This window comes from Arachis stenosperma, chromosome 10, assembly GCF_014773155.1.
Source record: "Arachis stenosperma cultivar V10309 chromosome 10, arast.V10309.gnm1.PFL2, whole genome shotgun sequence".
Classification (NCBI taxonomy): Eukaryota; Viridiplantae; Streptophyta; class Magnoliopsida; order Fabales; family Fabaceae; genus Arachis; species Arachis stenosperma.
In genome coordinates this window covers 77,412,943-77,424,532 of record NC_080386.1, presented here as the reverse complement: position 1 = coordinate 77,424,532, position 11,590 = coordinate 77,412,943, and the positions used below count along the sequence as shown (strand labels likewise).

The 11,590-nt window shown below is 37.8% G+C and overlaps 1 protein-coding gene and 1 long non-coding RNA gene across 2 annotated transcripts; both read left to right on the top strand.

Annotated features, from left to right (window-relative positions):
* Positions 1–5: 5 nt before the first annotated feature.
* LOC130954592 (coatomer subunit beta'-2-like) lies at positions 6–519 on the top strand. Its single transcript, XM_057881351.1, has 2 exons — positions 6–68; positions 227–519. The coding sequence occupies exons 1-2, from the start codon at positions 15–17 to the stop codon at positions 395–397; spliced, it is 225 nt and encodes a 74-aa protein (XP_057737334.1). The 5' UTR covers positions 6–14; the 3' UTR covers positions 398–519.
* A 141-nt stretch (positions 520–660) lies between these two features.
* LOC130954594 (uncharacterized) lies at positions 661–2,092 on the top strand. Its single transcript, XR_009076359.1, has 4 exons — positions 661–870; positions 1,362–1,489; positions 1,630–1,682; positions 1,934–2,092. It is a non-coding gene; the product is annotated as an uncharacterized LOC130954594 (long non-coding RNA).
* The last annotated feature ends 9,498 nt before the right edge of the window (positions 2,093–11,590 follow it).

Below are 11,590 nucleotides of genomic sequence, written 5' to 3'. Positions count from 1 at the left end.
AACCTTTTAGAAGCATGCAGATTGAAGAAGGCAAGGAGCCTCTAGAGAATGAAGACTCTAACCATGAGGTAAATTAATATATAGGGCTAACGCCTCACAAAATCTTACAAAAGTTTCTCATATATATGCCTTGTACTGCCAATTAAATACCTGAGTAGATTCCTAGTGGTGGTTTTAGATTTTTGTTTTATTTATTTTATTCATTTTGTTTCTTTTGACTGAATAGAATGGAGAAGAGCAGTATACAGAGGCACAAGAGGAGCATAATGGAGAGGAAAGAAGCCAGGAAGAGGCAGTTGTAGTGGATGCCAATTCCACAGATGGTGCAGTACTCGTTAATGGTAATGAGGCTGAAGAGGAGTGGGGTACGAATAATGAAGGAGGCCCGTCAGCCTAAAAGCAATTGGTTGGGGTGGTGTGAAAATTGAAATTTTGTCTTTGGTGATTAATTGTTTCTAAAGCGCCATTTCTATCTCCCTCACCTAATTGTTTTTACTATAACTACTACTACCACTTGTGTCCTACCAATACTAGCTAATTATAGTTATTAGTGTATCATATTTCACCATAATTAGGGTGTCCATTGTCAATACGTGAATAATTGATCAAACTATCGAACTTTGAGCTATGTTGTCTGAGGTTAGAATAAAATTTTGATATTGTACTGCATTAAACATCATATCTAGCAATTTGAAATTACTTTTTCTGCATATGCAGCTACACCATTTTGTTTGATAAACTACTTATTTTTTACATTTGATTTCAATGATTGCATTTTGTGAAAGATGAGATCTCTAAAGGTGGATTCTGAAATGATTGTCTCCCTTCAAAAAATTCTGCATTCTGGTTCTCCAAGGCCACATTTGAAAGGTGATTATTCCTTATCCGCTTTTCTGGTTTTCCCTCTTTTCACTTCTATTCTTTTGTGGATAATCACGGTGTTTGTAATTGATTCTTCATTTGTTCTTTGGTTTCAATAGAGTACTTATTCTATTTCCAATTAAGTTTGAAGATCCCCTGAATCAATGAATCAATGAGTTGATTACCTTTGCATTGAAAGTGCTTAAGTGCTTTAGATATGATTGGGAATGGTTTTTCAAATGCATATTGACTTAGGAATTTCTAAATGTTCTTAATTATTAGTTAATTAAGCAGGGACTGATGAATGAAATTCAACTAGTTGAATGATGACTATCACATTAATCATGGAATTAGTTTACTTGGTTTTATAGATTTGGAGAATAGTTGAATGATGACTACATGTTGTCCATTTTTTGCTCCGTTCATGACCTATATCCTTCATCCAATTCACATCAATCCAATCTTTTCATCCCATTAAGACATGCTGTGCATTTTTTTAGATTTGTGCGATCCGTTAGCACACCTGCAATTTTGGAGAGGTTCATCAGCCTTGAAAAAGAAATCCTGCAGATTGAAAGTTCATTTCAAGCAAATGCTTTGTTGATGTCCAGTGCATCTTCAGATGAGGGTATGACTAGGAGCTGCAATTTCAAGCATGTTTTGCAGATATTTCTTTGAGAATTGATTAGTAATTGTTCTTAGAATATAATTGAATTCCATAAAACCGCACTTATTAAGTAGTTGTCTTACTAAAATTCCTTTTTATAGGAACGGCGCCACAAGCCAATGGAATTACAAGGAGGTTGACTAATTCTGCAAAGGTATTTATCTCCCAACATGTATGTCAAAATTACTTAATAGTTTCTAAGAATTATATTGATTAGCATAGTAAGAAGGCTCTGTGTATTATTATGCACTAAAAGAAAGCTGATTCTTACATCCTTACAGGGAAGTTTGCATTAAGAATATCCTTTATACATGCTCTTTTTCAAAAATTGAGTGTTTCTGTTGATTGTGGATATATTTCAACTGATTCAATGGATAATATGATTTTATTTATTTTATATTCTAGGAGGTTCAAGCTTTAGCTAAGGAGGCAGCTGAAACAGTGATTTTGGGTCATTGATGAGGAAGGTGTGGAGTCACTCATATCAGAACTTGTGAAAGGTGTAAATGAGCCAAGGTTGCTTTGGTCTTCACACAAGAACTATTTTCTTGTTCTTTAAATCACAAATTTTGACTTTTTCTTTTCCTGCAGCTTTGAGATGTGTATGTTGTATTTTTCAAATAATAAATTTTATTTTTTTGTTGACAAATATGATGAAAGTTTATGTATGCTGGATTGGTTAAATTAAAATTATATAAAAATTTTTCCATTATTTAAATTAGTCACTCAAACTATGATTTAAAATTATATAACAATTTTGCAATGTTTAATTAGAAAGATTCATTAACAAGTATCGCTTTAAGTATTTTGATCCAACTTATAGTCATATTTTTTGCTATTAGTACATTATTTAAGCGTACTCATATTTTGATCCAACTTATAGTCATATTCTTATCGGCATGCTTAAAAAGCGTAGCCATATCTTCTCTATCGGCACGCTTTTGAAGTGTAGCAAAAATTACCCCACTGGGCATGCTTCTAAAAGCGTGGCGATATGCACGCTTTTCGATACGCTTCTCAAGCGTAGCTATAGGTTAATGCCTATGGCCACGCTTTTTAAGCGTGGCAAGAGATGAAAGCGTGCCCAAAAAAAAGCTTGCCGATAGATCCACAAAAGTGTGGCGATAGAGCAACTGGCACGCTTGCGGATGTGACCCTTTTAAAAGCGTGCCAATAGCTAAAAAAGCGTGACAAAAAGCTATAGGCACGCTTTTTTGCACTTTTTGGCACGCTTTAAAAGCGTGGCAGAAAGCTTATTTTCTTGTAGTGAATTAAGAACAAAAGAAAAATTAACAAGGCTCAAAATGGACAAACAAAAGAAGATTAAATGGTAAGACTGTTTGGGGTAAGTGAGCTAATTGAAATGAAGGACTCAATCACATAAATGCATATATATACACTAAATAATGGACATAAAGAGTTAAACAAACCAAAGATTGCAATCATAAAAAGAGAATAACACAGAAGAATGAAAATAGTGGTTAAAATGATACAACCACACATTAAGACTCAAACTCACACGGTTGTGTGTTCTTAGCTCAAAAATTATGTTCCATAATATATAATTCAAGCAAGTTTCAATAAAAAATATCAACTCAAGTCAATTGGGATGTCAATGCCCTATAAAAAGAAGTTTTCTTGAAAATTTTATCAAATTTACTACACTTATTATATATATATATATATATATATATATATATATATATATATATATATATATATGATCGGATGAAAATAATAAAAAATCCTAAAGTCCATTTTCTAATTTCAATCAAACCAAATCATCATGTGTATAGAAAACTAAACTAGGTGCAATCATCACATTATCCAATGACAAATACAACTAAAGGCTAAAAAGTATATGTACAAATCAAACATAAAAGAAAGGATAAAAGTATGTGTAAGATCCATAATTTTTGAAAAAAATATTATTATGAGTTAATTTTAATTTATTTATTCATTAAAGACTTTACTTTTGGAAATTATCTTATTAAAAGTAATTAAATCAAGTTTTGACAATTAAATTAGAAATTTTACTTAATTTTATAATTATTGAATAATTTTCTATATTTAAATTATACAGTTTAACAGTTGCAAAAGAATAAAAATGTTAAACAATTTAGTTAAATAATAGAGATTCTAGAATTTAATACTTTAATTTTATAAACAAAGAAAATTAATTATATTATCTTTAATTTTAAATTAAAATAGTCGATTAAAAGTTAATTAGTAAATTAATAATCAAATAAAATTTTCAAAATAATTTTTATAGATTAAATTAGGTTTTTAATTAATACTTTATATCCTTAATTTAATTAAAATTACACTAATCTATTAACCCTAAATCCTAACCTAACCCTAACTTTATTACCTTCATCCTCACTCACACACACCTTATTGCCACTCACCATAGCCGCCATTCACCCTCTTTTACCCTTTCTCCCTTAATCACATAGAAAATAAAACCCACACATACACAGAAATGGTAAAGAGAGAAAAGAGAGGTTGCGAAGAGGAGAAGGGAAGAGGGAAGACGGTGCCGGCGAGCGTCACTGCCGTCGCGCCACCATGTCACCGCAGGAAGGAGGCTGAGGGAGAGTGGCACCGAAGAGAGAGGAGGATGCAAGCAAGAACCAAGCCGCTGCAGGGGGAGGCCGCATCAGCTCGCCACCAAGCCGCTGCAGTCGAGGGTCCGCACCAGCACCGTCGTCGCCGAGTTGGTCCGCGCCAGCACCGTCATCGCCGAGTTGCTTCATCTTCCAGCCTCCATGGTCATCGTCGCTAGGTTGCCACGAAGAGGGAGATCAGGAAGAGAAATGGAGTTTGCTTCCATTACTGCTGTTGGAGGGCAAGACTATCACGGAGAAGGGTTGAGCCGTTACCGTGGTGCCTCAATCGCCGTCAATTTGTTGCTGCTGCTGTTGTTGGAGGTCATCACCGTCGCCAGAAAAGGGGAAAGCAAGCGAGAGTGACGTCGGAGAAGGGGTTTTCATTGCTGCCGGTCCCTGTTGGATTCCACCGTGGAGAAAAGAACGACAGAGGGAGAGAGGAAGACAGAGCTGTGTGAGCCAGAGGAGCCACCGTCCTTGCCGTTGCTGCCGTGGTCGCGGTGAGTTATGCACTGCCATCAGAGTCGAAAATAGCACTAACCTTCTTCTTCTGGTTTTGATTCTCCTATTCTTGAACTTGTAAGTTTTAATCCTTACTCTGCTTCCATTTTGTTTCTTTGTCTTTTTCTGTTTTGAGTAAGGAAAACCAATGTTTTTGTTTAACACTACTGCTCTGCCTTCCCTGTTTGTGTAAAAATCGCGACTAATTAACCGTCTAATTAGTTACTTAATATTGCCCAAAATAGGATCCGAAAATTTAGATTGAGAATTTGAGGATTTAAATATGATCGAACTGGTTTAAGTCTATCCGATGCTGTGCAAAAAAATTGAGAAAAACCGTGAACCAGCAGCTGAACTGATCGAACTGGTTTAAGTCTATCCGATGCTGTATGAAAAAAATTAAAAACAATAGAAAACCTTAGGAAAATATTTAAAGTCGAAAACCGGGCGTTAATTTTGAAGGTTTGGCCCAAGGTTGTGCCAAATGGGCTAAAAATACTAACGGGTTGGATCGAGCCCAAGTTGGGCCCAAGCCCAACATTATATAAGTCCCTTTAAGTGGCCAATTCAGCCACTTTAACACCACACAACCAGCAGCAACGTGAAAAGAGAGAAGAGAGGTAGGGTTCCAAAAATTCACTATTCATCATCTTCTTCTTAGAGCTATATCTCACTTTTCGGAGCTACAATTCGTGTGCCGTCAGTTGCCACGCGAAGCTCTTGTCGAGCTCTTCGATTTCATCCAAACAAAGTGGTAAGGAATTTCCAATTTCTTTCCCAGTTCTTCCTTCTATAACAGATTCGGTTTTTGGCTATGGTGAATGAGTGGTTCTTGTGATTTTGATCATTTAGGTACAATCTAATACCGGGTAATTAGTGGGTTTTGTCCCAATCCACATCAGGCAATGTAAGGAATCCCAAATCACTTGTGGTTTATGTATATATAGAACCCTAAGTATTGATTTATGAATTAATTGTGTATAGCTTGATTATTGTGAGTTTGGGAGCTATTGGAACTTGTTGGTGCTTGTTGAAGTGGAATTAAAAGCTTGGATTATAGTTGAGAGCTTGCTTGTGCTCAATTTGGGGTTAATGACATATTGGGAATCGGCCAATGTATGATTTCGGTTTCCTCTATGTAGTATATAATATTCATGGACACTTAGGCTAGTGACCTATAGGATAGGTTTGGATTATAATGGTTGATGAGTTGTTGAATGATGATGTATGATGATTTATGATGGATTGATGATATTTGAGTATGATTATAATGATTGATTATGATATGATGATAATGAATGATTGTGTGAAATTGATAAGTGGTATGGTATATATGATATTGATGTTAATGATATGGTAATGTGGTTGGAGAGGTTGAATGTGGATTGATTATAGTTCTACACATTTGATTTTGATGGTTGAGAATAGTGAAATGGGATGAAAAGGTTGTATAAATGGTGAATTTGGACCCAATAGGGTAGAATGTGCTGTAAATGAGAGTTTGGTATTGTTTTAGTTGGATTTGGTTTGAGGAATTGGAAAACTTGGTAAATTGTAACTTTTGGTAAAAGTTGGTTTTTGATGAACTTTGTCCGATCATAACTTATGCCTCAGTTTTCAAAATTGATTGAAATTTGTTTGAAATTAAAGCTTATTGAAAACCCTTTAAATCGATATAAAGATTGTGAAATTTAGAGTTTTGTGGAGGAAGTTATGATCATTCAAAGTTGGTGTTAAAAATCGAAATTCTGCAAAGTTGCATAATTTTGTGATTTCTGGTATGTGCGCACGCACACCTCTACAAAATTTTGAACCTGTGCGTACACACACGCAGAGGCAGGCAATCTGTTTACAGTGCTAGCACAGCTTGTACGCGCACATACCAATGAGGATTTGCAACATGTGCGTACGCACAGTCTTGTGCTCACGCACACGTTGGGAAGGTCAATCTGTCGAGGGCGCTGGCATAGGTTGTGCGAGCAAACAGACATTGTAAACTTTAGTACCTGTGCGTACGCACACGTTGTAAAACTTCTCCAGGGCGTGCGCATGCACATCCTTGTGCGCGTCTTGTTTCTTAAATTTCACTTTATTTTCAACTATTTCACCTTCTCAACAATATTGTAAGCTTCTATAACACCATTTTAAGACTTTTTGGCTAAATTTTGAGTATGAGAACATGGGAATTAACTTAAGGATTTTAGTTGCTATTATTTGGAAAAGTAAGAAAACGGAGGCCTAGGTTTCTGGTGCACTGAGGGTGGTTTGATGGCTGGTGCACGAAATTGTGATCACTACTTTTCACAACTCAAATAATCCCCGGTAATGAATCCAAAAACTTGGTGCTCAATACCATGGGATAAACACAACTTCGCACAACTAACCAGCAAGTGCACTGGGTCGTCCAAGTAATAAACCTTACGCGAGTAAGGGTCGATCCCACGGAGATTGTTGGTATGAAGCAAGCTATGGTCACCTTGTAAATCTTAGTCAGGCAGACTCAAATGGTTATGAATGATATATGAATAAAGCATAAAGATAGAGATACTTATGTAATTCATTGGTGAGAATTTCAGATAAGCGAATGGAGATGCTTTGTCCCTTCCGTCTTTCTGCTTTCCTACTGTCTTCATCCAATCCTTCTTACTCCTTTCCATGGCAAGCTGTATGTTGGGCATCACCGTTGTCAGTGGCTACAATCCCGTCCTCTCAGTGAAAATGTTCAACGCACCCTGTCACGGCACGGCTAATCATCTGTCGGTTCTCAATCAGGTTGGAGTAGAATCCATTGATTCTTTTGCGTCTGTCACTAATGCCCAGCCTTCAGGAGTTTGAAGCTCGTCACAGTCATTCAATCATTGAATCCTACTCAGAATACCACAGACAAGGTTTAGACCTTCCGGATTCTCTTGAATGCCGCCATCAATTCTAGCTTATACCACGAAGATTCCGATTAAAGAATCCAAGAGATAAACATTCAAGCCTTGTTTGCTTGTAGAACGGGAGTGGTTGTCAGGCACGCGTTCATAAGTGAGAATGATGATGAGCGTCACATAATCATCACATTCATCAAGTTCTTGAGTGCGAATGAATATCTTGGAATAAGAACAAGCTGAATTGAATAGAAGAACAATAGTAATTGCATTAATACTCGAGGTACAGCAGAGCTCCACACCTTAATCTATGGTGTGTAGAAACTCCACCGTTGAAAATACATAAGAACAAGGTCTAGGCATGGCTGAATGGCCAGCCTCCCAATACATGATCAAAAGACTCAAAGATCTAAAGATGATCTAAGATCCCCCGATGAAAATACAATAGCAAAAGGTCTTATTTATAAAGAACTAGTAGCCTAGGGTTTACAGAAATGAGTAAATGACAGAAAAATCCACTTCCGGGCCCACTTGGTGTGTGCTTGGGCTGAGCATTGAAGCATTTTCGTGTAGAGACTCTTCTTGGAGTTAAACGCCAGCTTTTGTGCCAGTTTGGGCGTTTAACTCCCATTCTTGTGCCAGTTCCGGCGTTTAACGCCGGGCATTCTTGAGCTGATTTGGAACGCCAGTTTAGGCCATCAAATCTCGGGCAAAGTATGAACTATTATACATTGCTGGAAAGCCCATGATGTCTATTTTCCAACGCCGTTGAGAGAGCGCCAATTGGGCTTCTGTAGCTCCAGAAAATCCACTTCGAGTGCAGGGAGGTCAGAATCCAACAGCATCTGCAGTCCTTTCCAGTCTCTGAATCAGATTTTTGCTCAGGTCCCTCAATTTCAGCCAGAAAATACCTGAAATCACAGAAAAACACACAAACTCATAGTAAAGTCCAGAAAAGTGAATTTTAACTAAAAACTAATAAAAATATAAGAAAAACTAACTAAACCATACTAAAAACATACTAAAAACAATGCCAAAAGCGTATAAATTATCCGCTCATCACAACACCAAACTTAAATTGTTGCTTGTCCTCAAGCAACTGAAAATCAAATAAGATAAAGAGAAAAGAATATGCAATGAATTTCAAAAATATCTAGGAAGATCAGTATTAATTAGATGAGCGGGGCTTTTAGCTTTTTGCCTCTGAATAGTTTTGGCATCTCACTCTATCCTTTGAAATTCAGAATGATTGGCTTCTATAGGAACTCAGAATCCAGATAGTGTTATTGATTCTCCTAGTTAAGTATGATGATTCTTGAACACAGCTACTTTATGAGTCTTGGCCGTGGCCCAAAGCACTTTGTCTTCCAGTATTACCACCGGATACATACATGCCACAGACACATAATTGGGTGAACCTTTTCAGATTGTGACTCAGCTTTGCTAGAGTCCCAAATTAGAGGTGTCCAGGGTTCTTAAGCACACTCTTTTTGCCTTGGATCACAACTTTATTTCTTTCTTTTTCTTTCTTGTTCTCTTTTTTTTTGTTTTTCTCTCTTTTTTTTCTTTTTTTCCTTTTTTTTTGTATTCACTGCTTTTTCTTGCTTCAAGAATCATTTTTATGATTTTTCAGATCCTCAGTAACATGTCTCCTATTTCATCATTCTTTCAAGAGCCAATCATTCATGAACCACAAATTCAAAAGTCATATGCACTGTTTAAGCATACATTCGGAAAACAAAAGTATTGCCACCACATCAAAATAATTAATCTGTTATAAAATTTAAAATTCATGCAATTCTTCTCTTTTTCAATTAAGAACATTTTTTTATTCAAGAAAGGTGATGGATTCATAGGACATTCATAACTTTAAGGCATAGACACTAAGACACTAATGATCACAAGACACAAACATAGATAAACATAAGCATGATTTTTCGAAAAAAAAAAAACAGAAAAACAAAGAACAAGGAGATTAAAGAACGGGTCCACCTTAGTGATGGCGACTTGTTCTTCCTCTTGAAGGTCTTATGGAGTGCTTGAGCTCCTCAATGTCTCTTCCTTGCCTTTGTTGCTCCTCTCTCATGATTCTTTGATTTTTTCTAATTTCATGGAGGAGGATGGAATGTTCTTGATGCTCCACCCTTAGTTGTCCCATGTTGGAACTCAATTCTCCTAGGGAGGTGTTGATTTGCTCCCAATAGTTTTGTGGAGGAAAGTGCATCCCTTGAGGTATCTCAGGGATTTCATGATGAGTGGGATCTCTTGTTTGCTCCATCCTTTTCTTAGTGATGGGCTTGTCCTCATCAATGGGGATGTCTTCCTTTATGTCAATTCCAACTGAATAACAGAGGTGACAAATGAGATGAGGAAAGGCTAACCTTGCCAAGGTAGAGGACTTGTCCGCCACCTTATAAAGTTCTTGGGCTATAACCTCATGAACTTCTACTTCTTCTCCAATCATGATGCTATGAATCATGATGGCCCGGTCTAGAGTAACTTCGGACCGGTTGCTAGTGGAAATAATTGAGCGTTGGATAAACTCCAACCATCCCCTAGCCACGGGCTTGAGGTCATGCCTTCTCAATTGAACCGGCTTCCCTCTTGAATCTCTCTTCCATTGGGCGCCCTCTTCACAGATGTCTATGAGTACTTGGTCCAACCTTTGATCAAAGTTGACCCTTCTAGTGTAAGGGTGTTCATCTCCTTGCATCATGGGCAAGTTGAATGCCAACCTTACATTTTTCAGACTAAAATCTAAGTATTTCCCCCGAACCATTGTTAGCCAATTCTTTGGGTCCGGGTTCACACTTTGATCATGGTTCTTGGTGATCCATGCATTGGCATAGAACTCTTGAACCATTAAGATTCCGACTTGTTGAATGGGGTTGGTAAGAACTTCCCAACCTCTTCTTCGGATCTCATGTCGGATCTCCGGATATTCACTCTTTTTGAGTTTGAAAGGGACCTCGGGGATCACCTTTTTCAAGGCCACAACTTCATAGAAGTGGTCTTGATGCACCCTTGAGATGAATCTCTCCATCTCCCATGACTCGGAGGTGGAAGCTTTTGCCTTCCCTTTCCGCTTTCTAGAGATTTCTCCGGCCTTGGATGCCATAAATGGTTATGGAAAAATAAAAAGCAATGCTTTTACCACACCAAACTTAAAAGGTTTGCTCGTCCTCGAGCAAAAGAAGAAAGAAGAGAGTAGAAGAAGAAGAAATAGAGGAGATGGAGATGGCTTTGTGGTTCGGCCAAAGGGAGAGAAGTAGTGTTTGGGTTGTGTGAAAATGAAGTAGTGAAGATGGGTTTATATAGGGGTGGAGGGAGGGATAGGGTTCGGTTATGAAAGGGTGGGTTTGGGAGGAAAGTGGTTTGAATTTGAATGGTGAGATAGGTGGTGTTTTATGAAGGATGGATGTGAGTGGTGAAGAGAAAGATGGGATTTGATAGGTGAAGGGTTTTTTGGGGAAGAGTGGTTGAGGTGATTGGTGAATGGGTGAAGAAGAAGAGAGAGGGTGGTGGGGATCCTGTGGGGTCCACAGATCCTGAGGTGTCAAGGAAAAGTCATCCTTCCACCAAGTGGCGAGCTAAATTGCTCTATGTGCCAATTCTGGCGTTAAACGCCGGGCTGGTGCCCATTTTTGGCGTTTAACGCCAACTTCTTGCCCTTTCCAGGCGTTTAACGCCAGTCTGGTGCCCCTTTCTGGCGTTAAACGCCCAGAATGGTGCCAGACTGGGCGTTAAACGCCCATTTGCTAGCTTTACTGGCGTTTAAACGCCAGCAAGTTCTCCTCCAGGGTGTGCTATTTTTCTTTCTGTTTTTCATTTTGTTTTTACTTTTTCAATTGATTTTGTGACTTCCCATGATCATCAACCTACAGAAAACATAAAATAACAAAGGAAAATAGATAAATATAACATTGGGTTGCCTCCCAACAAGCGCTTCTTTAATGTCAGTAGCTTGACAGAGGGCTCTCATGGAGCCTCACAGATACTCAGAGCAATGTTGGAACCTCCCAACACCAAACTTAGAGTTTGAATGTGGGGGTTCAACACCAAACTTAGAAGTTGGTTGT